The sequence below is a fragment of the Pleurodeles waltl genome, chromosome 1_2 (genome assembly GCF_031143425.1).
Source record: "Pleurodeles waltl isolate 20211129_DDA chromosome 1_2, aPleWal1.hap1.20221129, whole genome shotgun sequence".
NCBI classification, from domain to species: Eukaryota; Metazoa; Chordata; class Amphibia; order Caudata; family Salamandridae; genus Pleurodeles; species Pleurodeles waltl.
Genome location: NC_090437.1, coordinates 292,448,658 through 292,476,483, shown reverse-complemented (window position 1 = coordinate 292,476,483; position 27,826 = coordinate 292,448,658). Strand labels below are relative to the sequence as shown.

General features: G+C 40.5%; 1 protein-coding gene across 2 annotated transcripts in view; it reads right to left on the bottom strand.

Moving 5' to 3' along the window:
* The window catches only part of RAP1GDS1 (Rap1 GTPase-GDP dissociation stimulator 1), a 625,331-nt gene that overhangs the window by 149,718 nt on the left and 447,787 nt on the right, over positions 1 to 27,826 (bottom strand). For both annotated transcript variants that reach the window (XM_069238277.1, XM_069238286.1), the window contains one exon: positions 21,474 to 21,599. In XM_069238277.1, the coding sequence (XP_069094378.1) occupies positions 21,474 to 21,599 (126 nt within the window). The remainder of the gene's footprint in view (positions 1 to 21,473; positions 21,600 to 27,826) is intronic.

Sequence of the window (27,826 nt, the reverse complement as noted above, 5' to 3'; positions counted from 1 at the left end):
GATACCAACATGCCTTCCTAGCGAAACAGTGGAGCCACTGGCACCTAACTCTCACCAACCCCTCGCCGCCATGGCTTGCTAATTAAATCACCCTTGCTAAATCCCTTATCCCTCACTCATTTCTAACCGTCAAAAAATGTAGCACAGCACAGGCTCGCCTGAAAAACTTACAAGAAACTTCCCAACAAAATTAAAGACTCATGTGTAGCCTCGCTATGGAACAATGAAAACTTAAAACTAGAGGGGAGAATGCTGTATATCGGGAAATGGGCAGGAAAAGATAGTCTCCTGGTGAGAGATATCAGCACCCCCTGAGAACCCACACTATTCTCTCAAAGTAAAGACATATATGACTTAAACAACTTAGACTTTTACTATTTCCTTCACTTAACAGCCAAACATAAACCTCCAACCCGACATACCCAACACACTAGAAAAATGTACCAAAGGCGGTCACCTAGCTTTCAAACTGTGTTCCCTCTTAACTACCACAAAAACCTCATTAAATAAACCAACACAAGAAAAGTGGTAAGCTCTACTATAAGACTCCAACAACACTACAAAGGTCTCATCGGACTGGCCATCTACCTGTAGTAACCTCACTTCCAACATAATAAGTCCATCACTAGCACAAAACAGATACTGGATTGCTAATATGGCCCACTAGACTCCAGCCAAACTTTATAAACTAGCCTTGGATCCTCTGCCAGATGCTGGAGCTGTGGGAAGGAAACAGGAGACTTAAAACATATGCTAATGGAGTGCACCTCCAGCAAAAAGATCTGGCAGGACATCAGTAATACAATATCTCAAATTCTTCTTAAAAAAATGACTTCTACTTTAGCCTCTATTTACACTGGGCATCCTGCCCACTGACATTAAACAGACATTAAACAAAGAGGACCATCTCCTATGGGACATTCTAGTCACAACTGGCTTAAAAGTTATCCTGAATGAATGGAAAGACTCATCCAAACTATCCCCCAACACATGGTGGGAATGAGACCAATTCACCAGAACTGCCTGTAACTCACTAAACTTATACCCGATGACAACACCAATTAAGAATAGTAACCTCTGGTACAAATTAGACAACTATATGCCTCACTTGTCTATGTAACCACGATCATCCGATCATCCGATCATTCATGCATTCACTAACTCATTCTCCCACCTCCTCTACTCCCTAACCACCCCTTCCCCATGTACTCCCTACCTTTCACCCCATCGCCGCCTTCTTCTTTTCTCTCGTCTCCGCTCTTTTACTCAAACTCATTCACCTACAACTAAGGTACCTTAATCATTCAACAGAACATCAAAACAGCTCTGTCACAATACATACACTGATTAACCTCACTTCACTACTGCAAACAAATACACTTATATGCCCTCTACTTTCGTAAATGTGGACTCCTCATGCTATACCCTAAACAAAATGTTCACCTTGATTTGATGGTACCATACAAAGTATTATTTCTTTTCATTTCTGTTATTTTCTTACTGTGTAAAATCCCAATAAAACACTCTTGAAAAAAAAAAAAGAAAATTGGGAAAGGACTTCCCAGTTTTCAGAATTGGTCAGGTTAAAATTGTATTAGATTGTATCATTGTGCTCACCTCAACTTAGTACTGCTAGCGCACCTGGTCATTAATAAGTCAGCTTACAAGGGGGCGCATATAGGTCGATGAACCTTTTGATTCACATGGAGTATCCTAGTCATGTAATAACCAATGCCATGAACAATCAATATTCTTTACAATAATCAAACAGGACATTAATCAATAGACAATAATATCAACATTCATGAATAATCACAACTCAATATACGTTTTAGTAATTTTATTTCCCTATTAGTTACAATACTAATTCATGGTGTTAATTCAAACTTTATTCAAATCAACTCAATAACATAATCTAATCAGAACTTGAGAAAACATGCGTTCTAATGCTTCAACGTAAGCCAATAATGATGAATATGCCAACATGAGTAGTTCAGCAAATCAGTCCATCAATCATTTGTCACCGTTTGTCAACGTCTCAGAATAGGAACCCTACCTAGCCCTGATTAGCATTAGCATGTGGGACTTCATGCGAAAAACAGTTTAGAACATGAATTTGGAGAAAACATCCAGCTTAGGTGAAAACTATTTAGACAGCGCAGTTGGTACCTAGAAAGAAAAGGCACAATGTAATTCAGTCACATTGTCATAGCTACCTATCTTCGGTATGGATCAGCAACAAACGCAGTCTTGGTCTTCAGGTCATCAATTGATCAGCATCTCATCAGGCTCTCAAGAATTTGAGCCCAATGACAATCTCGAATCTCTTCTGCCCCAATATCACATCAATTTCGGAATAAGGTCTGAAGACTTTTCCCTCTGTCACAGCATTATATCAAAGTCGCCCACACTATCCCCCAATTCCTAACTGGTCAGCTAATCACCAGTTATGACTCTATCCAATCTTAGTTTTTCAAATCTATGAATTATAATATTACACAGTTCTCAGAGTGTCGATTGGTTCACTGTACGATAGCCTCATCATCCGGCTCGTCAGATATCGAAAATATTGCATCTTCTTCTCCAGTCAGTGTCTCCATTGTTCGAGTCCTGCGAAAGTACACCCTGTGTGCTTTGCACCGGGTTGGATACAAACTTTAATTCCGTCATCGCCTGTTAATTGGTTCATTGCAGAGAATTTTAACTAAGCAGATTTATTAAACAACGAGCAGTTCATGGTCAGTTCAGCACATTAGCTTCTCTACATTGCGTTAAATAATTCAGCTTCTGCATGAGGCCAATTTCTTCAGTATTTTGTCTCCTTCTCAAATCTTCTCTTTATATTCTTTCCCCGTTTCATTCTTTCCTCCTCTGATTATTTTTAGACCTTTTCAATTTAATCTTTTGACACAATTTATTTGAACTCCATAATCCTAATATGCAAGCAATCACAATTAATATTCCCTGTCTAATTTTTAATAATACCCCATTCCAAATGTTACTAAGCCAATTTCCCACTGACGCAAATCCCTTTCCAACCTTTTCCCAAACACCTGGTTCTTTCAATTCCTTTAAATCCTTACTTGAGTTAGTCAGGTTAGTAAGTAAGTCTCTTATCTCCTTACTATTGTTAGGTATGTGAGAACAACAATGCCTAGAGTTAATCATTTTACAGACTCCGCCATCCTTCGCTAGAAGGAGGTCTAAAGCAAGACAATTTTGAAGAGTCATAGCTCTAGCCGCAGCCAATTCAGTATCTATCAGGGGTATTGCCCATGTAAAATTTGTCAGCATGTTATCCACAATAGCAGACAACTTTCATATCTTGATCGAATTCAGGATGACTCCCAGTGAAGGAATCACCACACCAAAAATATCTCCCACAACTGCAGAAGAGGATTCACTCCTCTGTCGCTTATGATGTAATTCAGTCAATTTCGGAAACTTCTTTAAGTCATCTATCTGGTAAATCTTTGGAAGAACTATTCCCAAATAATATGTACCATACCATCCTCTTGGAAGACGGTAATATGCATTAAGTCCACAAACATAACAGATACCAGGAATCGCAGGGTCCTGACCATTCAGCATAAAGGTCCATTTACTCTGAAACCAAAACACATGCCTACATTCACTCGTACCCACAAATAAAGTATCAGTGTGTGTTTTTGGCCTATATATACAAAGCTTCCCTACATGTAATGCATCTAAAGCTAATTTCCCTTGAGTCTTAATTGCAGTAGAAGCATAATCATTCTTGTAATTTCTTTTCTCTAAACCTTTTTCTAATTTCTCCTTTAATGCCTTTCTCCGGTCATCAGTATGCTCTATAAAGCTCTTCTCTAAAGGTGTAAGCAAGCTTGTGAGGTTATATCTATGTGCGTAAGCAGTTCCAAATGTTAGTGTAGGCTCAAAGAATCCTCTAACTAATACTATATCATGATCTTTAGCTACTCTACTCAAATACCTAATAATAGGAACAAACGAAAACACCAAGTCGTAGTTAGAATAAAAATACTGTATATACTCTTGATTATAGAACCTTGTTAGTAGCAGACTACAGCTTATTCCGTAGGTTAATGGAAGACTGTGGTACGTAACTCCTTCCTCTACTGATGAAGGAATTTGCGCACACACAAGACAATCCCTTGCATCCATCGTCTCAACATATTCACTCAACAGGCGATAGAAGACATTAGAAGAAAGCTCTCCTTGAGCATTAGTATAGTCATGAAAATATTTTTCATCTAACTTAAACCTCTCTAAAGCCGTTAGTGTACTAGTTTCAAGAGCGGAAGTACGCTTGGCTCCTTTCACATCAAGAACAGACATTCCCACAATCACTACTATAAACAAAATCCCTCACATGATCACCAATCCAACGCTCATATATTTACAGCGCCTAGAATTCCTAACTTGGTTAATCAACTCAGCCATAATCTGTAAAGAATCAGAGAGCAGAAGTAATTTCTTATGAAGTGCAGTAAAATCAAAAATCAGGAAAATAATTATTCTCTTACAGTTCAGTCTCACTTTCAGGAACCCTTTTCCTTTGTCAAAATCGATTAGCAGCTTGTCACATCCGGGTTTATGTCAAAGCAGGTTATCAATGTCTTCTTCGGGTTATTTTCAACAGTCTCTAAGGTTTTTCAGATTGGTTCAACAATTCAGCTCCTTGTTCCCTTGTCAGGTTACATCAAAATACTGACTCAGAACCTCTCTATCAAAGCAAAAGGACATAAACTCGTATTTCCATTCATTAGTAGTTGCGTACGCCCATTCAGGACCTGCGTATCGCTGATTTGCTATTCTCTTTCTTTTCAACTTTCGATCACCACTTAGTCCTCCTTTACTCAATTCTTCCTTTCTCGTAGTATCTACTTCTTCCTCTATTGTTTCATTTATGATCACTTCCTTTCCTTTTCTCTACTTGCGATTCAGGCCAATTATCTCCTTTTCTCAATCCTTCTGTTAATATTCTTTTCAGAATTGGACTCTTTTCCTTCTCTATGGTGTTTTCTCTTGATGGACCTGCAACAGGCTCAGGAGGAGTCGGATCACTTTAACTTTGATCTGCCTCAACTCCCTCCCTTACTTGGTCTTGCACTTGTTCTGTCTGCTTTTCAGCATAGTCTGCCTCTGGGAGAACCCCTGCTGAGCTAGATTCTCCTGCTGTATCCGTGGAGATTGTTTCTTCCACTCCCTCCTGTAATTCTTCACTTTCATCTCTTAAAGGGGTAACAGAACCATCTTCCACAAGCTCTTGTTCAATTTCAGGCTCTCTTGGTTCTTTTTCTGGTTCAGGTGTGGCAACCTGTTTCACTGTTGTTGGTGCTCTCAACAATGCTTCTTCATGATCCAGTGGACATGCCACTTCCTTTGTATGACTCGTGTGAATCCAGTTCGGGAGTCCTGCCTCTTCACAGCTGTCATAGTCGTTAGGACCACCTGGTAAGGCCCTCTCCAGCGTGGCTCTAAACACATCTTGCGAACATGTTTTTGGACAATGACCCAGTCGCCGACTCTCAGATTGTACCCTGGATTGTGGATGGGTGGCAGGGTACTGGCTTACACCTGCTGAGAGAAATGGCGAACCACATCAGCCAGACCATTGCAGTAGTCCAACACAATATCATCTGTAATATTGACAAGTGCATTGGCCGGAACTGCTGGTAATCTCATTGCTCTGCCCATGAGGATCTCGTGGGGCGACAGCCCGGTCTTCCTCTCAGGTGTATTTCTCATTGACATCAACACCAAAGGCAATGCATCTGGCCATTTCAAATTCGTGGCTGCACACATCTTAGCAATTCTCGATTTCAAGGTACCATTCATCTGCTCCACTAGTCCTGATGCTTCAGACCGATAGCTACAATGCAACTTCTGTTCATTGTTTAGTGCTGCACACAAGAGTTTAATCACTTTGTTTTTTAAATGAGTTCCCCTATCTGATTCTAAAGAGATCGGAAACCTGAAGCGTGGTATTAACTACCTAAGCAACAACGTTGGTACTGTGAGACTGTCATTCCTTCTTGTGGGGTATGGTTCAATCCAGAGACTAAAAATGGACACAATCACCAACACATACTTCAAACCTCCACACGCAGGCATCTCAATGAAATCCAATTGCATTCTGCTGAATGGACCTCCTGCTCTTCGAATGTGGCTCAGATTCACCACTGTTCCTTTTCCCACATTTAGCTGTTGACAGATTATAAAGCGATGGCATACCGCTTCTGCTGCCTGCCTAAATTTAGGATTGAACCAGTCAATTTTAAACAGACGCACCATGGCATCCCTTCCAATGTGTGCCTGACCATGGTAATACCTGGCCATTTGCGACAAACTATTTGGTAGGACCATCTGACCTTCCTAAGAAACCCATATCTCATCAGACATTTGAACACATTTTAGTTTGGACCAAAGTCATTTCTCTTCATTGTCAACATTATTTTATAGTGTTTTCAACTCTTCTAAAGTATCGATCCCTCTCAATGCAAAACTTGTACATGTATGATCTTCTTCTGACATCAGTTCCCACTTGTCTTTGAATGATATACAGTTCAATGCGCAGAACCTTGCGACTTGATCTGCATTTTTCCAGTGACACGTAATCCTGTGTTTTTAGATGTGCACTGCATTTCACCACGGCAATTTCTTCAGGTAACTGTATTGCATACAGCAGCTCCTTTATCTCGTCACCATTTCTTACTGGTGTACCAGTAGAGGTTATGAAACCTCTTTGCAACCACAGCTGACCAAAATCATGGACAAATCCATATTGGCTATCTGTGTAGATGGTAACTCTCAATCTTGCAGATACATGGCACACTCTAGTAAGAGCTACCAATTCTGCTACTTTTGCAGAATATACACCTCGAAGCCAAATTGTGCACACAGCATATCCTGCTCTCAATGTTCCTGTACCATCTCTGAGACATGAGCCATGAACAAAGACAATTTGATAATTTTCTTCTAAACGTGTATCTCTGATATTAGGTCTGGGTTTTGTGCACAACTCAGTTGCCTCAAGACAATCATGCTCAATGTCTTCTTCTTTTTCAGTCTCAACAGTACCACTTGGAACTAATGTTGCTGGGTTCAGCACTGTACATCTTTTCTATGTTACATTTGGAGCACCTAGAATGCTCGTCTCATACCTTGTTAGTCTTGCACCAGTCAAATACTGTCTTTTTGTCCTTGTCAGTAACATCTCAACAGAGTGAGGTACCATTACCATCAGAGGGTATCCCATAACTACTCCCTCACACTGTGAAAGGCTTTGACCAACTGCAGCAACTGCACGCAAACAACCCGTTAAGGCTGCTGCAACTGGGTCCAAGGTAGCTGAAAAGTATGCTACTGGGCGATAAGCACCTCCATGGACATGTGTCAAGACCCCAAAGAACAAGCATTACGTTCATGACAAAACAATGTGAATGGCTTTGTGCAATCAGGTATTCCGAATGCTCGAGCCCTGCACAAACTCTCTTTCATCTGATCTAAAGTAATGGGATCTGTGACATCCTTATGTGTCAACTGTTGTAATGGTTTGGCAATCTCAGCAAAATTTGGAATCCACTGACGACAATAACCTACCATTCCCAGAAACATCCTGACATCTCCCTGTGAAGTCGGGGGACTTCTCTGCAATATCACTGTAATCCTTTCTCTGGAAATTCTCCTTGACCCCTTTTCAGTTTGGTGTCCCAGGTATGTCAATGACTTCTGACAATACTGCAATTTTAAAGGTGCCACTTTATGTCTGAATTCTCCCAAATGATTCAACAGGGCAATCGAGTCGTACTTACACTTGTCCCTTGTTTTGGATGCAATCAATAAGTCATCAAGGTACTGCACCAAAGTCGATTGGTATGGCAATTCCAATGACTCCAGATTATTTTTCAAAATCTGATTGAACAGAGAAGGTGACTCCGTGTAACCTTGAGGAAGCCTGCACCAGCTGTAGACTCTGTCTAGGAAATTGAAACTAAAAAGAAACTGACTATCCTCATGAAGAGGCACAGAAAAGAACGCTTGTGACAAATCAACCACTGTGAACCATTCTGCATCGCATGGAATCTGAAACAATATTACCGCTGGGTTTGGCACCACAGGGAAACACTTGACTACCATGTCATTCACTTTTCGCAAGACTTGCACTATTCATACTTTCCCACAAGGCTTCTTCAAGCCCATTATCGGTGAATTACATGAACTGCTCAACACTTCTTTCAAAACCCCTTGTTTCAGGAAATCTCCAATTATCTGTGCCACTTTCATCAGAACATCTTGTGCCATGTTATACTGTGGAAGCTGCGGGAACACTACATTTGGCTTTAGAGTGATGTTAATCAGCTCCACTCCCTTGATCAAACCCACATCTTTACCTGTCAGGTCCCACACATTTTCCTGCACTGTTCCCTGCAAGTCTGCATGTAATCCTTTCACAGTAAACATCGGGAAAAACTCAATCAGTGGATACTCTTCATTAGTGGTTTCATTTTCAGGAGTTTGTTCTTCCTCGTCATCACTATTCATTTGAACCTCTATTCCAGCAGTTGAACAATTAATCGAACATCTGGTCTTGGACAATAAGTCCCTTCCCAGTAGGGATACTGGACTTGAATCACAGACTACAAACTTTTGCAGTCTCTGAAAGTTGCCAATTTCAACCTGTACAGGATCTGTGATCGGATTTATCAACTGTCTATTCGCTACCCCCACAACCTGAACTGTTCTGCCTGAAAGAGGTAAGTTCGGGACTTCAGAACTTCTCACCATAGAACATGTAGCTCCTGTGTTCACTAGAAATCAGACCCCATGACCCATCACCTCACAAAGGGTCCTCTCTGATCTACCTCTAGGGACGCTGCAAGCATGCATGGCTCCTCATCCGAACTGTCACACATCCATTTGTCGTTTATTTCATTCTCACTATGTACTGGGAATTGGTGCACTGTGCCACTACTTCTGTCTTGTCTCTGACCTGTGACCTGCTGAGTAAGCATCATTTGTTGCTGCTTCATCGGGGCTTGAGGTATCCGCATTTGCTATCTAGGTACCATAGGAACCGGTTGCTGCATTGGTTGCAACTGTCATTTGTGCACAAGGCATTTGCACCTGCTGCATGGGTTGAAAATTGTGCACTTGATTCATATTATTCTGGAAATTTGAATTAAGTCCTCTCATTCTTGGAACTTTGACAGTTTGAAACGTATTGACATCACCAGTTTGCTGAACAACACCATTCTGCACCATCATCGGACACTTCAGTTTCCAGTGTCCCACGTTTCCTCAAAGATTACACAGTAACATCTTTTTCATCCCTTGCACATCATTTTGAAGCACTACTGTATTCAAATCTGGACCACGATTCATTTTAGCTCCACGACCTCTACCTCTACCTCTCACCTGGGGTTGAAACATAACAGTTCCCTGCTGCTGCGATATCTGCAATATCTGCTGAACAAAAGCTCCCTGCACTCCTGTTTGAGCTGCCTTAATCTGCATCACCATCACTTTCTCCTTCAGCTTTTTCTGCTTCAACTCAATCTCGTCACTACAGTATTTTGCATACTGTAACACCTCATCAATCAGCTTCGCTTGCCAACAAATCAAACAACTCTTTATCATCTGACCTACTTCAGGTCTCAATCCTTCCACAAACCTGAACACAAAGTGTAGTATGTCTTTCGGTTCAATCGCTTCCTTGCCACTGTACTCCTTGAACGCCTTCAACAACCTCTTATAGTACGCATGTATCGACTCTTACCTCTTGCACTGTTCTGTCAATTCTCTGCCAGTCAATATTTTAAGGTGAGATTCTTGTCTTCAGGAACTCAATCACTTCATAATAATGTTTCATCACTTCGGGTGATGGTGCACCTGTAACTCTATCTCTTTCTGGTTCATTCATTGGCCAATCCACTGCTCTATTGCACTCAACCCACAAATCGGCTGGAACCACTATCTCCAACCGAGTATCCAGGTCTTCCCACAGACATTTCGAACGCTTCACAAATCTGTCTGCTGGTACCACTCAACTGGTTTCTCCCTCAACTTTGGATAATCATTTGTAAATGACAGAATATCACTTCTGTGCCACGGAACATGAACAACCTGCCCTCCTGGAATTTCCCTCATTGGTAATATTTTTACTGGATCTTTTCCTTTCTGAACACTTTCAGACCCTTCTTGTGAATCTCGTTTCCGTTTATCCTTCTTCTTTGCCCATCTGCCTTCCAATTTTTCTAATGCTCCCCAGATCTGAGCACTCTGCAATAATTCTTTGAGATGCGCTTTCATCCCAGCTGATCTCATATGTTCAAAATCTTTTGCTCAAAATCTAACCTGTAACTTCTTTTCAAGTGCTTTGTTTTCTCAATTTATCTGTCATGTTTACCTGCCAAATCTGCCAATTTCTGATGTATCTTGTCCACTTCTTTTGTAATTCTCGGACACAAGTACCTCAGCTCTTCTTCAGTATAGGATTCTAACCTGTTCACTCCAATTGACCCCTCAACTAATTCAGTTATTTCTGTAGCCAGCCTTACGCGATCAATCTTCTCTTCATCCTGGGATGTTTTTCGTGGGTTATTCAGATTATTTAACCACTCATTTAACTGCTGTGCTGTCAATCACTGTAATGAAACATTACTTGCATTCGGTAGTGGCACCTGTTGTACCACTGCACCTGGAGTTTGCGGTGTCAAAAGCTTTAAGCTCTGACTTACACTCGGGCCATTTACGGCATCTGGAAACGCAACAAGGGGACTAAGGTCCATTAATGGCCTAGATCCACGAAAGGTCTGCCCCATAGATGATATTACCTGCACATGGTCTCTCACCCCTCTCCTCACGAGGCTTTGTGACATTTCACCCTGTTCTCCTGCAATCGGCTTCTTCTGCACAAATAATGGTACTGCTGGACCAACATTAATTGGCTGCGATATTGCATCTGGTGCTGCCCTGACACCCGCATTTTGTGGAGGGACTACTCCCATGCTCTGATTCATCACTGGTGTCACATCCCACTGTGTCCCTGTCATTGGTTCGCACTTCGGCAAGCCCTGTGGATGTGCCTGACGCATCAACATTGGAGTCAGTTCAGTCTGAATTAACATCGGCCTCGGAACCACTTGCTCTGTAGGCACCACTAAGTATGAGGTTGTCTTGAGAATCGGTATCTCTGGATAAATTCTCTGTATCGGTGGTGGGTGCATCTGCGCTTGGACTACCAAAGTAGTTACTGCATTAGGAGTACTCTGTACTACCCCCTGTACCTGTCCATTATCTGTTTGCACTGGTCCCGCTGTCCCCAACACTTGAGCTGCGGCAGTTGGAGCAGAACTAGTACTTGGACCCCCCCTCATGCACCGCATATGGTGGAGGTCGGTCCCTCAACATCTGAGTAATAAGATCCTCGACATCCAAGTCTTCTTCCACTATGTAAGACTTTTTCTTCTTTTTACTCCCTGACAAACTCTTATCACTTTTGCTAGTCTCCTCTTTCCCTTCCGACTCATCTTCCTCTGTGATAGCAGGAAACAACTTAACATCCTGCAATGTAGCTGTTCTCCATCTCTTCTGTTCCCAATCCCATCTCGCCTTTGCTAGGGACTTCTCTACCTTCCTTGTTCTTCTCTGGAATTTGATTTCTTGCTGCTGTCTTGCTATGAGCTCCCAAACCGCTAATGTCTCAAACTTTGCTAGTCTCGGAAGAGGCTTTGTCTCATACAGTGTCATTCGCAACTGATCTAAGATTCTTAAATTAAACGTTCGATGCTCTGGAAACGCTAAAGCTCCCTGTTTCTTGGTCAATTTGCACCACTGCTTTAACCAAAGACATGGCACGGCACCTCGCTCCTCCATCACAATATATGCCAGAGAATTTTCCGGTGGGGTAGGCTTCCCTACTGTCGCCTTAATGTATGTATCACCCTTCAAGTTACTCCTAAACCCTTTGAAAAACTTCATCTTTCTCTGTTGTATTTATTCGACTCAATAAGGAAATGACTTTTACTCCCAGGATTCCCTTCACTCGCTTTCTCAACCAATTGTCTCTCACGGACGGCTGCCAATCCGTTTGCGACTCTTCTCACTAACCAACCTATCCCAGCGTAGCTCACTTTGACGTCACACTCACACACTGTGGCTGACAAAGTCTTGCGGCTTGTCCTCCGAAACTCCAACTCACACAAAACTAATGCAGATTATTGCGAGCACTAACCAAAAAACCAATAACCAAAACAAACCAGCTGGTTTACTACAGGAAGGTACACAATCGCTTCAGAGACCTTACGGATTTTCACTGATGGCCCTTTCGCTCATGCAGCTATTCCTCTTTCTAAGTCTCCCACATCCGTAAGCAAAATTCAACCCGCAAATTTTACTCTCAACTGGTCAATGGGTCTGTCCTGGTGCACATAAGACTCGCCAAATCTCAGTCGAAAACTTCTCCTACTCACTTAACTTACACACCGACTTGTTCACAATGCCCGATCAACCTACTAAACCAGACATTACAACATATAACCAAGTGTCTCCTACACTTGTCAATATACTCCGTAGTCTTAGACCACGCAGGGTCCGTACATCACCAACAACCATGTGGACAATTTTTTAGCACAAAATGCCACACACATATGAAGTGAAGTTATAAAGAATAACTAACCCTAACTCACCCTACCACCATAACCATGGTCACTACATAACTAGTTCTCCAAGGAAACAAACCATCAAGCTGCTACCAAAAACTGCTAGCGCGCCTGGTCCTTAATAAGTAAACTTACAAGGGGGCGCATGTAGGTCGATGAACCTTTTGATTCGCATGGAGTATCCTAGTCATGTAATAACCAATGCCATCAACAATTAATATTCAATACAATAATCAACAAACAGGACATTAATCAAGAAAACATGCGTTCTAATGCTTCAACGTAAGCCAATAATGATGAATATGTCAAAATGAGTAGTTCAGCAAATCAGTCCATCAATTATTTGTCACTGTTTATGTCAACGTCTCAGAATAGGAACCCTACCTAACCCAGATTAGCATAAGCATGTGGGACTTCATGTGAAAAACTGTTTAGAACATGAATTTGGAAAAAACATCTAGCTTAGGAGAAAACTACATAGACAGCGCAGTTGGTACCTAGAAAAAAAAGGCACAAGGTAATTCAGTCACATTGTCATAGCTACCTATCCTCGGTATGGATCAACAACAAAGGCAGTCTTCGTCTTCAGGTCATCAATCGATCAGCATTTCATCAGGCTCTCAAGAACTTGAGCCCAATGACAGAATCTTGAATCTCTTCCGCCCCAATATCACATCAATTTCAGAATAAGGTCTGAAGATTTTTCCCTCTGTCACATCGTTATATCAAAGTCACCCACACTATCCCCCAATTCCTAATTTTTCCGCTAATCACCAGTTATGACTATCCAATAATCTTAGTTTTTCAAATCTATGAATTCTAATATTACACAGTTCTCAAGGTGTCGATTGGTTCACTGTACGATGTCCTCATCATCCGGCTCGTCAGGTATCAAAAATGTTGCATCTTCTTCTCCAGTCAGTGACTCCATTGTTAGAGTCCTGGGAAAGTACATCCCATCTGCTTTACACCGGGTTGGATACAAACTATAATTCCGTCATCTCATGTTCGTCGGTTCATTGCAGAGAATTTTGACTAATTAGATTTATTAAACAACGAGCGGTTCATGGACAGTTCAGCACATTAGCTTCTCTACATTGTGTTAATATTTCAGCTTCTGCATGAGGCCTGGCAAAACTAGGCCACAACTTCAGCTGAGTTAGCTCTATAATATAATGCAAAACATACATTATATATCTCAATATGACATACTGCTACATTTTAATACATTTTCAATATTACATATATTAGTTGCTTTTTTAATATAATTTGTGACTCTTCGTGACCACTCTCCATGGGCCCATTTTCAAACGTGCATATTAATTACCTACGTTATTTATTTCTACATTTTTTTATTATTCAAAATGTATAAACACTCATTAATATTTCTAATTAACGTATCTGCTTTAGCAGTACCGAGGTCTTGGAGTGCTTTCAGTTAGACGAGCAAGACCCTACTCCATTTGTATATTCATAGAGTATTTGTTTGTGGTATGGTCTGGGAAGGATTGTGTTGTCATGAATGAGGATTCTTAAGGAGGTATGCAGTTCATGTTGCTTCAAACCTTGAAAGGTGTTTACACGTGAAGTAAGAGGTAAGGCCTGTTTTCCATATCCTTGTCATTCTTGTGTATAGCTAACCCATTCCTTTTAAGGCTTGCAATGGCAAGGGTGTGTGTATAGTGCTTAGACTGAGAAGCATTTGGGCTCATGCACAAGACCCTCCCACCCTGCTACAAATGTGGCTAGGTCCAAAAGACAAAGAAGTAATAGATCAACTCTTAGGTAATGAAAATCAATATGACCTGACATCCAAAAATTATAAATAAAAAAATTCTACATTTTATGGCAACTAATACACTGCAAAGCTGGATGGGTACGTCAAATTAAATAAAAATGGTAAAGAAAATATATCCAAAAGAATGGTGATAAAAGCATACTATAAATATGAATGGCAAATGTAGGAAATGTACTAACATAATGTGAAAAAACAAGTTGAATTAAACTATGACTAGAGTGCCAACAACATTTTTAGCTAAAAACTGAATAGAGGCAAAAACACAACTTCTTACAGTTTCTTTAGACTTAAGATTGCAATCAAATGACAATATGAAAACAACCTAATGCCTCTCAGAAAATTGTGCTATGAAAACATTGACAACCAAGAGACAAACAAGAGACATTTACAAAGATAACTTACTCTTAAGAGTAATTTACACATGTAATTAACTTTTACACCTTTGAGTAACTTCACTACTTTTGGCTTTTTACAAAATCAGAGTGCTGCTACTCAAATGTGTATACTAGTACGTCTCCAACCCCCTGAAAATAACTTTATTTAATTTAGTTCAAAATATAAATATAGTTTAATGGTAACATTATTTAAAAAATAGTACATATATATATTATATAAAATATTAACATTTTAAATGTAAAGGTTAATGTAACAATTATTTACAAATATAATTACATCACTTTTCTTAATTAATGGATGATAAAAATATTCCTTTAGATTTTTTGTAATTTAAACTTCCCAAAAATATTGATTTAATTTAATGGTTTAAAGTCAAATATTTAATTCAAAATTATGTGATTAGTGCAGTGACTTATTCAGTTCTGCATTAAAAATAAGCATACAAATTATTTGACAATAAATAGATGATGCACTTTTTTAAATGTTTCCTATATTTTACCATCGGGAGACCCCCATTCCAACTGTGGAGTCTCCTTGTGGTAAGGCATAGGAAAAAGTAAAAGTGTTTCTTTACTTTAAATTAGTAAAAACATGTTTATGTGAAACAGGAATGTAAATAAATGTATACATATTTATTTGAAATGTCAAATAAAAAATAAATAAATGCAACGGCACTATTAACGTCATTTTGAATTAAATCTTTACTTGCATGAAATTCCATTTTATAAATAATATTTTTGCAAGTTAAAAGTAAAAAAATAAATTCCCACCTAAAAAAAAAAGTGTTTACTATTTATTAATATTTATTAAAAGTTATGTATACAATTAAACACAATGTAATGAATTTTAATAAAGGTTAATAGATTAATTTAAACTTTCATAAACTGTTTACTATTTTATATTCAAACAATAGATATTGTTAATTTTTTGATTTTAACCTCAAATTATATTTATTTATATTCATATTTTAAACCCTGTAATTTAACATCTTTTCCTATTGGGTTATATTTTAAGCCCCTACTTCCATCACTTTCTATAAAACAGTGCTGCAGCACCAGTGGTTGGCTTTGTATGGTGCTGGATGCACTCCAGCTTTGAGATGGAACAATTTACTACTGTTCTGGGTTAATTCATGGCTGTAGTAACTTTAGAAGTGCAGTTTGAAAATAGCAATTGGCTTTGGGGCTGAATACGAGTCAGAGGGTTGAACCACCCAAACTCCACTACGGCGGTGGTGAGGCAGCCATCAAGCCGACTGATTCACCACCATTGTATTATGATGTTTCTACCAGGCTGACCGGTGGAAACATTATATTACGACATTCCCGTCGGCCAGCCCAGCGTGTTGAGGAATTGGAATCGGCTCTACCCTGATCTCGGCCGAGATCGCCTGGTGGTCCAACTGCCAGGATTGTAATCTGGTAGTCAGACTATCAGGATTGGGGCGGTCTGACCACCACCCTGAGTTTGGTGGTCCTAGGATCACCAAACTCATAATCAGGCTCTTACTCTTTTGTGGGTGGGTATATTTCCCTCACTACACTCCTCGTGACTCCTCCCTAGACCCCTTTCTCCAAACTCTCCTCCTCACCCCTCCCATGTTTACTATGTAGGAAAGTTACAGGGATATTCACGGGTAGGTTTGTGAATATCTATTTATAGTTATCTACTACTTAAAGTACTACAAAATGTAGTTTGTAAAACTACCACCCAGGATTAAATGTATGTGTTCTGTTTGGGCTTTTAAAGAGCATAAACTGAAATACAAGTCAAGGAGAAATGAAGGCTAATAACATTGGCTTCAACCTTCCTTATTTACATGTTGAATTTTCAATAGTCAAAAACTTTAACTGAAGGTATGAAATTGTATGTTAGAGCAACCACTTCTGCAGACCTGCAAGTGTTCAAACATCAATATGTTGGCTGTAGCACTACATAAATATTTGTATCTGTTTTTGCATTTCATACAGCCTTTAGAAAACACAAAGTACGATACCTCCTGTAGTTGTGCACCAATAACAGGAACAGCAGCATTAAAAAAGCTGTATGCTTTTATATGTAGAAACATATCACAATATTACAAAAATACTGAAACTAGGGATTATTTGTAAGTGTGTTCTTTATTTTAAAGAGTATTTCATATGTTTTCCCAAATGATGCATCACAGGTGGAAATAGCGTCAGACAACTAAGATAAACCATAAGAAACGTTGTGAGACACATTTTACATGCAGTCTCTATTTAATGAAAAAGTACTGGTCCAGATGGTGACTGCCTCGAGGGAAAGACTAGTCTCTAAGTCCACAAAGGGAACCCCTTGTTGATCTCCAACTCCGATCATAAACAGCTTCAGAGAGAAAACATCTTGGTTTACAATCATAATTAACCAATTTAAGGAACAAGCGGAAAAAAAGTGAATGCATGATGGCTTAATGGCTAGTCATCTTACTCATTTTCCTTTTTTATTTTATTTATAGCTTAAGTCCCTCTGCAAGGTGTACACATCCAAAAAGAAAGCTGTCTATATGAAGGACAGATGAGCATATAAGATCTAAAAGAGAGCTGTTGTTCTGTGTGTGTGTCTGCAGCAGAATAAAGCAGCAACTCAGACGTGTCACTAGACCGGTTACTAGACAGCATTCCCCGCTGGAGTCAGTGTCAAACTTCTTTTAGTAAACTGATATTACTGTTGTCACTGAGGTGGTGACCCTCTACCCTTCCTCTCTTTTTATTGTTAAGTCAGTGAGATAAACATACAAATAGTTCACAGCTTTCTCTTATGCTAAGCTTTGCTCTTTTTTCAAGACCGACATAGTGACATTAATATGTAACATAAAATATCTGTATTAATTGTTTTACAGTTTATTACCTTTTTAGAATAATTCTCTATACTTTACCATACAGAGAACTCCATCCTAGTGGCAGAGGCCTCCACCTAACTCTGCTAACATGTAAAAAGTTACTAGTAACTTTACACTTCAAAATAGGCTGCACACCCTGAATTCAGGAGGTGGAGGCATGTAAGTCCATACTTTGTTGCACATTTACTCTTGGAAATGAAGAATAATAAAAAAGTAAAGTCAGTACAAAGTAAAAAAGTAAATAAATTTAAACGTGTAAATGTATTCATGTGTAAGTTTACCTCAGTGAACAGGCCCCAAACCAATGAGTTACTATACTCAAATCCCTTTACTTCACTGAGCCCAATTCTGAATGAGAATGGATTCTGAGAGCATCTTCCATCAGTTCAGAACGTTTGGAATAAAACTTGTGTGTATGGTTTACTAAACAACTTTTCTACACTTACAGTGACAATGCTGGCAATTTATACAGTAACACGACAAACTAACATCGTTTGGTTCATTGAAGGCTGTGTTTTCAGAGCACTGGGGGTGTGAAAAAGCTTGCATTTGGAAACTGTTTTAAAGCATGTTTTTTTAAAGTGACTTAATTTAATGCATAACAAACATAGGTGTTCATGAAATAACTAAATTTGATTTGATTAAGTATTTATCATATTGTTACATGGTGTTTGCGGTGAAATTTGAATGCCAAATTGTTTAATGACTTGGCCCATGATTTGGCTTTTAAAGCGTGACTAGACTTTTGTTTTGGATCTCTCTCTAAATTTGTGGCCTTATCCAGCTCTAGGTACAGCATAACGCTAAACCTCAGCTTGTTAATTGTAATGGAATGAGGTTACTGGTGTCCATCTGGAGAAGGTCTGGTCTGCTGGAGCAGGATCGAGGATGACTTGCATTTTGCTGGATTCTCTCTAGAGTGGCACAGCGGACAAAATAGAGTGGACTGAGATGCGTTCCGAGTAATTGAGAATAATTCAACTTTTTCATCTGCCACTTTCATATTTTCTATACGGTTTACTTCCCCCACCCCAACCAACCTGGTCTGGGCTGGTCCAAATAAACATTTCAGGCAAATACATGTTGGTTTCACCTCAGTGTTGGTGAGACGCATTTAGGAAAGCTTTCCTTTTCAATGTTATGTAACTGATAGTACGCTTGAATAGAGAAGCTAAAGTAGCTTCAAACTGATATGTTTACCATTCAAGTTAAGGGAAATGGATTTAGGAAAAATCAGCATAGAAGGGGGATTCATACCGCTTCCAGAGTCCGCTAAATCCAGTCAGGCAAGTTAAAGAAAGTGGTCTGAGTCTTTCCACTCTACAGTACTTCAACAACAGAGAGGTTTACATTACACAATACCACTTTTAACACCAAACCGAAACCCAACTATGTAGACCATAAATTGTATTCAGGTTTCAAGGCCCTCGCCTAATACAAACAAAGCAAAACACATATTCAACTTTGTGAGAAAACAGGGCTGTTTGCAGAAACCCTCTAACTTTTTGCCCCCATTTTTCACTTTTTGCTGGTGTTTTCCTGACTCTAAGGGTGCCCTGGGTACTGCAAACCAGTCCCAGCGCCTGTGCTCTGTGTAAAATGAATATGCAAATTAGGCTAATTATAATTGGCTATGTCAACCTACATATAAGTCCTTATTATATGTAGGGCATGTAGGTTTAGGGACCCCAGCATAGGTAGAGCACCCATAGGTGCACTGCTGAGGTGCCCAGTGTCATTTTAAAGGCAGGCTTGCCTTGCTGGCTGCTCTTAAACTCAAGGTGTATGCAAATTCGACTCTGAATTAAAAGTAATTCCAAAAGTCTTAAACTACCTTATTTTTACATATACGTTACCCCTAGGGTGTGCCCTAGGAGCCCCTAGGGTTGGGTTCCGTGTAACTATAAGCAGGGACCTTATAAAAATTGTTTTATAAGCTATGGTGAGGTAAAATAGCCAAATGTGTTTTCTCTCACTGTAGTGAATGGGCTCCATATGCTAAAATGGGGAAACTTTATTTTAATTAATAAAGTCCCCATAGGAGCCAGATACTTTGAGTTAGGTATCAAATTAATTGGTATTATGAATCACACAACTTGTCATTGTTGGATTTAATATAACTAGTTCAGGTAAAGAGTTTAAAAAATCTACCTGGAAGCTGCCAACTTCTGCTCTTCAGTGCCCTTCTCTGAATGGCCAGTCTCTGGCAGCCTGGCCAGGTTGCCTTGAAGAGGTGTGAAGTGGCCTGAGCTGAACACAAAGGATGTGTCTGGGGGATATCATCCACCTCAGCAGATGGTGAAAAAGGATGGGGGGGGGGGGGGGGAGCAGCCAAACTGGTCTTCAAAGGAGGGAAGGGCATTTAGAGCAGCTCAGGACCCCTCCACCACAATTCCTGCGACCCCAGACAATTCGGTGCCCTCTTGATTAGATAAAGAGAGAGCAGGAGAGGGGTGTGTTAAGGAATTGTAGCCACACCAGTGAATGGAGTCAGCCACACGTAACCTCCAAAAATCAATTTCAGCCATGTTGGATTTTTAAAGAATGTTGTTCCCTGGGATTGATTTTTGCCACACTTCCCAGGAAGTGGTCATCCATGGGGGTAGTGGCCTGCCTGCGATTGGACAGTCACCCCCCTGCTTTTTACCCCAGAAGCAAGGATAAATATGGCAGAGCTGCACCAACACCTCAGATCCCGGCTGGAAGAAGATACTGGAGAAGGACTGCCCTGCTGGACCCCTGACCTGCACCTGGACACTGAACTCACAAGGACTGGAACGGCTGCAGACTTTGGGCTTCAACAAGAAAAGGGCTTTGCCTTGTTTCTGCAACTCCAGAAGTGGACTCCCTGTAAGCTAAAGGTACAAAGGAGGTGCTCAGAGTCCCCTGCATCAGGTCCTGCAAGAAGAGCTGAGCTGACCAGTGTCCAGTGGCCATTTGAGGATTCTTAGCAGGTGCATTCTGGGAACTGTAGTCCTAACTCCCAAGGAGCAACTCACAACTTCAGGAACCTTGGATCACGTTGTGGACACCTCAAGGACCCTAAAAGGACCCTTGGAAGAAGATCCAGAAGTTTGAAGACATTTGGAGCAACTGTTGTAAAAAGCTCCATAAGCTGAAGATGTGCATTGTGGGAGTTGTAGTCCCAGATCCCAAGAGGCAAACCAGCGTCTCTGAACCCTTGGCTGGTGTTGTGGACCACTTTCCCGAATCAAGAAACACTTCTGAAAGTAAGTGTAACAGTGTAACCTCATGGATGGCCAGAACTCTGCCGTTTGTCCCTGTCCAGTGTGACCTTTTTGTTTTTTTTAACCCTTTGAGCACTAGTTGCTTCTAAGCGCTAGATATACTTTAAATCTTTGAAAAATCATATCTCTAGTTCCCTACATTGGATTTTTGTGCTTTTAGTGTCATTTTGAAGATAAAAATATAATCTCTGTTTATAAATTGGTGTTGGATTTTTATTGTTTTACTTATTTACTGTTTTGTGATTTTTTAATACTTTACACACTTGCCTCCTACGTTAAGCCTTGTCGCTCATTGCCAAGCAACCAAGGGCTGAGCTGGGTTTAATTTATTGAGGCCCAACTGGACCTACGTGGGGGTTAGTGGCCTATTGCTAGGTGTAGGTACTTACCTGCCCTTACCAATAGTCCACTTTCCAACAAGCATTATGCAAATATGATGTAAATCTTTCCATGATGCAAGCAGGATGTACATAAGACACAAACATTCATCTGTACATCAGTGAAGATCTCACCATTTTCTGCCAGCGGTGCCAATACTTCGAAAATCATCTCTTTCTTTTCATGCTCTGCTTGTTTTTTGAATAATTTGACAAGCTCTTCTGCAATATTTGTGGCTGCAAACTGCTCTTTGCTGGATTCTGAGGAAAGAAAGAAATCAAAAACATCAAAGGACTGACTTGGAATAGTAGTTAATTTAGTGTCATGACAAACAGTTTTAAAAGCAGCAAAAAGCACAATGTCTCTCTATGCTTTCTATCAATATCTTGTGACCCCCTCGGGAGCCACGCCAGCAGCGAAAGATTCCCAAGATCATTTCCATCCCTAAAACAGAGGATATTACTTCTGTTTTTAATCAAGCACACAAGCTGGTCAATTGGTCCATGTACGGATCAACTGGAGCCCTTTAAAGATCTGCCTTGGTAGCACAGTTGTCCTCAAGACACATTAATAAAAATTCTTTAAAATATATAGAGTTATTTTTGGCTCCACTCAGAGGAGTATTTCTCTCTCACCTCATGCTTCTGGGTGTTTTGTACATCACGCTACCTCCTATGGAATGCCTGTATTGCAGTATATGAGGGTTTATTTTACATCTTTTATGCATTAAATTAATTACCCCAGAGATGCACTGTAGGCAGAAAACAATCCGTTTTTTTTCAATTCAACCAGCTTTTTATTTTTTTTATTTTTTTTAAACAAAGTATTTTACTCAGGTCTCAAAAGTTAAGCCAGACCCATTTGCTTGGTCAGTGCAATGCTTTTTATTCTAATGTAGGCGCTTTCCCATCATGCACAGCACTGGTAGATGCTTACTTACAACTCACGCTTGTACACTTAATATCATGAACGATACAAATTGCAAGATGCGTCCCCTATAGAGCCATGAAATATCGACCCAGGCAAACAATTTCTGCATGACTGTTCTACCTCATGCCCATGCATTACAAACGAGACATTACACACCGTGATATCAAATAACACACACAAATTCCAAAACATTGATCTAAATACAGTAATGATGCTACCTGGCAAACTTAATGGACAGAGAAAAACGATGGCAAAATATTTTTACCTACACAGCCCAGTCTTATTTTAATACCATCGTAGCCAGTGCATGCGTGCTGGTGAACTAATGTAAGTTTAAGGGAGGTGCCCTGAAGCCATATAACTATTCCGTTGGGTGCCCTAATCTGTGTCTTCTATTGCGCAAACAGTCAGAAATTAAGGGCCAGAGTAAGTCAGGCGCCGGGGAGTAAGAAAGATGGAAGAGGCACTGCTTCTTGATTTATAGTAGGATCTACTTTTGCCCAATGTGATCTTGGGAAAATAAGCTCGCAAATATCCTTGGACTTACAGCAGGTTCATCTAGGCTGGTGATTCAACTGGTTTCGACCATAGTGAAAATGCTCAGGACCCAGTCTACGGAGAGTCTGCGCCCTTGAAAGGTGAAATATTTTGCCCTCATGACCTTTACCAAGCAGTCTCCGATAGTGATTTGCTTCTACATCACGGACACGCAATATGCTACAAAAAGCATCTTTTTACCAGATGCAGGGCGCTCAGAATTTCACCATGTGCCTAATCGGTGGAAGGGAATCCACTTCAATGGAACACTTTCGCTTTATTCCCGTTCACCAGCATATTCAGTGGAACTGATAACGCGTCCCAACTTTGATCATTTACTTACAAGGGGACTCGTTTTAGGCCAATGAACCTTTTGACCCCGATTGGAGACTCCTCAGGACGAGATATCTATTTAACATCTCAACTGATAGATCAATAATCAAATCGATATTCACAATAACTAATCAATAAAACTAATCATTAACATCTAATAAGAAAGGAACGCACCATGTCCTTTGGCCATGAATAACCACACAAATCTAGTAAGATTTTGGATATTTATTCCCTATTAGTTACAACCTACTAGCATATTCATTAGTCTCAATATCAATAAGCACATCAACAAAACTACAATATGGCAACTTGAATAAGACTTGATCAGAGCAAAGATCATGAAAATTAGAACAAAGCATGACATCAACATGAATCAACTTTAGCAGAGTATCATTAGTACATTATTCAACAAAGCAAAGATTCAGTCATTTGTCTATTTGCACCCGACATTAGCATGTTGGGCTTCATGCAAAACAATTTAGTAACACAAATTTAGAAAACATCTAACTATGGCCTCTATCAAATGAGCAGTTGGTACCTAGAAAGAAAGGCAAACAGACAATTACAATTCATCAGCAGATAGTTACCCATCCAAATGGGACGGCATACAGTGACAGTCTTCGTCCTCAGGACAGCAGTCGATTGGCCATCAGCCAGGATAAGCAGGTAAAGATCAGCAAGGCATAGCAAAGGGCTCTTCCCTCATAAGGAGGAGAAGTGCATCTCAGGAAAAGGGCAAGGCGAGGATGGTTAAGAGTAAAAGACAAGGTCTTTTCAGAAGGGCAAAGACGGCAAGGTAACGGGTCGGTGGAATGTCCAGTAATGGCGGATTTCTCCTTGTGTCACGTCGTTATATCAAAGTTGCCGGACAAGTCCCTAATTTCCCATTGGGCAATATTTGGTGCATTGTTATCTTTGTCCAATAATCCGTCGCTCACCTTACTAGAATTTTCACTTAAGACAGTTCTCATGCAGTTTATTGGCTCCTGTGATTGACATCTTCAACGGGTAGAATGTCAGGTAAGAAAAGTTACACTAGTCACTCCAGTCAGTAGTTCCATTGTCTTCCCTTGGTTTAGGCGACCTTGTACCTGTTGCGAATTACACTGTTGCATTTGGCAAGAATGTCTCCTTGAGCAAGTCGGGTCCCATGAGAAAGAATTTACTACGGCTACACAAATCTCTCTACCTTCTGGAAAAGTACAGCGTCGTGTCCTTAAGGAAAGCAGCACATTGCACGTTAGAAAACCCGGTTAATATGAGAACAAACAGCTAGGCCCAGACCCTTGCTAACTAAGGCCTAGTGAGTAATTTAGCAAAACCTTAATACATACCTCTTAATACTAATACAAAGTCATACATTAGTACATTGTTAATTCATTATTAGTCAGTTTCATTAGTCATCGTATACATTGGTGGCCACTCCCTGTGGGCACATTTCAAACATGTGCATTAATACTATTCTAAACACATTTTCTATGCAGCTTCGTTATACATTATTTTGCAAGCTTTTCAGGTTAATATTGATTATAAAAGGTCCCACTCCAACAATGCTGACCCTTAAAAACCATTAACAAAAATTGGAAAGTAATGTGAAGACAAATGCATCCTGCTACATAACACAAACCAAGCTTTTTTGTTACCCATTTAGACAAAAAAAAAAAACGTTTTCTTCACGTTTTGGCGCTCGTATACAAGCTATTGCAAGTAATCAATATAGAACACGTGGCGATAGACTCATATTTCATCACATTCTGTTAACCGTCTACACGCAGTGCGATTCCATAGGTAGCAGCATGTAGTTAAGAGTACTAACTCTGGGTTAGGGACAGGCCACTATAAAACAAGGGATGTTTTCAATGACATCCACATTAAGTCAAGTAAGTGTGATTATTATGCCCGGATCGACCACAATATGTCAGCTTCACCATTCACTTCTCATCCGGAGACATGCTGTGTAGCCACATGGACAACACACGTACGCACACCCACACATGGAGAGGCCTGATAAATAAGTTAAATGTTTCCACCTCCCCGGCATGTCAAGAAAGGGCGCCATCTATATACGGGATAGCCACAATGTCTCTAGCAAGTGACAATTTATCAAGCATGGGACATAATTAGGCAAGGGAAACAAGCATTTCACTATTGTGCTAGAGATCGTCAGAACGTAAGCAAAATGCCAGATATAGGAATATATGTCTGATTTTATACAACCATAATACCCTGGATAGTCGGCCAGTTTCCATAAATGTACATTATATAGGAAGAATAGGTCATTCTAGCCCCTTCGCTGCCAGGCCTTTTCCCCTCCTGTGCAGAGATTGGCTATTTGGGGCAGTTAGCGTGTAGTCCCTCATAACATTTTGTTCACAAAAGCTACCCACGCCAAATTTGCGTCCTTTTTTTCCAACATCCTAGGGATTCTAGAGGTACCGAGACTTTGTGGGTTCCCCTGAAGGAGACCAAGAAATTAGCCAAAATACAGTGAAAAGTTTTTTGTTTTTTTTTTTAAATGGGAAAAAAGGGCTGCAGAAGGCAGCTCGTGTTTTTTTCCTGAAAATGGCCCCAACAAAGGGTTTGCGATGGCAAGATCATCTTCCCAGCTTTCAGGAACAGCCAGACTTGAATTGGAAAACCCAATTTTTCAATAAAATGTTGACATTTTACTGGGACATACCCCATTTTTACTTTTTTTTTTTGCTTTCAGCCTCCTTCCAGTTAGTGACCAAAATGTGTGAGAAACCAATGCTGGATCCCAGAAAGCTAAACATTTCTGAAAAGAAGACAGAATTCTGAATTCAGCAAGGGGTCATTTGTGTAGATCCTACAAGTGTTTCCTACAGAAAATAACAGCTGAAATAAACAAATATAGAAATTGAAGTGAAAAAAACAGCCATTTTTCTCCACATTTTACTCTGTAACTTTTTCCTGCAATGTCAGATTTTTGAAAGCAATATACTGTTACGTCAGCTGGACTCTTCTGGTTGCGGGGATATATAGGGCTTGTAGGTTCATCAAGAACTCTAGGTACGCAGAGCCAATAAATCAGCTGCACCTTGCAATGGGTTTTTATTCTATACCGGGTATACAGCAATTCATTTGCTGAAATATAAAAAGTGAAAAACAGGTATCAAGAAAACCTTTGTATTTCCAAAATGGCCACAAGATAAGGTGTTGAGAAGCAGTGGTTATTTGCACATCTCTGAATTCCGGGGTGCCCATACTAGCATGTGAATTACAGGGCATTTCTCAAATAGACGTCTTCTTTACACACTGCCTTACATTTGGAAGGAACAAATGTAGAGAAAGACAAGGGGCAGTAACACTTGTTTTAATATTCTGTGTTCCCCCAAGTCTCCTGATAAAAATGGTACCTCACTTGTGTGGGTAGGCCTAGCGCCCACGAAAGGAAATGGCTCAAAACACAACGTGGACACATCACATCTTTTCACAGAAAACAGAGGTGTTTTTTGCAAAGTGCCTACCTGTGGATTTTGGCCTCTAGCTCAGCCGGCACCTGGGGAAACCTAGCAAACAGCACATTTTTGAAAACTAGACACCTAGGGGAATCCAAGATGGGGTGACTTGTGGGGCTCTGACCAGGTTCTGTTACCCAGAATCCTTTGCAAACCTCAAAATTTGACCAACAAAAACTTTTTCCTCTCATTTCGGTGACAGAAAGTTCTGAAATCTGAGAGGAGCCACAAATTTCCTTCCACCCAGCATTCCTCCAAGCCTCCCGATACAAATGGTACCTCACTTGTGTGGGTAGCCCTAGCGCCCACGAAAGGAAATGGCCCAAAACACAACGTGCACACATCACATTTTTTCACAGAAAACAGAGGTGTTTTTTACAAAGTGCCTACCTGTGGATTTTTGCCTCTAGCTCAGCCGGCACCTGGGGAAACCTAGCAAACCAGCGCATTTTTAAAAACTAGACACCTAGGGCAATCCAAGATGGGGTGACATGTGGGGCTCTGACCAGGTTCTGTTACCCAGAATCCTTTGCAAACCTCAAAATTTGACCAAAAAAAACACTTTTTCCTCTCATTTCGGTGACAGAAAGTTCTGGAATCTGAGAGGAGCCACAAATTTCCTTCCACCCACCGTTCCCCCAAGTCTCCCGATAAAAATGTTACCTCACTTGTGTGGGTAGGCCTAGTGCCCACGAAAGGAAATGGCCCAAAACACAACGTGGACACATCACATTTTTTCACAGAAAACAGTGCCTACCTGTGGATTTTGGCCTCTAGCTCAGCCGGCACCTGGGGAAACCTAGCAAACCAGTGCATTTGTTAGAACTAGACACCTAGGGGAATCCAAGATGGGGTGACTTGTGGGGCTCTGACCAGGTTCTGTTACCCAGAATCCTTTGCAAACCTCAAAATTTGACCAAAAAACACTTTTTCCTCTAATTTCGGTGACAGAAAGTTCTGGAATCTGAGAGGAGCCACAAATTTCCTTCCACCCAGCGTTCCCCCAAGTCTCCCGATAAAAATGTGGGTAGGCCTAGCACCCACAAAAGGAAACGGCCCAAAACACAACGTGGACACATCACATTTTTTCCACAGAAAACAGAGGTGTTTTTGCAAAGTGCCTACCTGTAGATTTTGGCCTCTAGCTCCTGGGGAAACCTAGCAAACCAGCACATTTTTGAAAACTAGACACCTAGGGGAATCCAAGA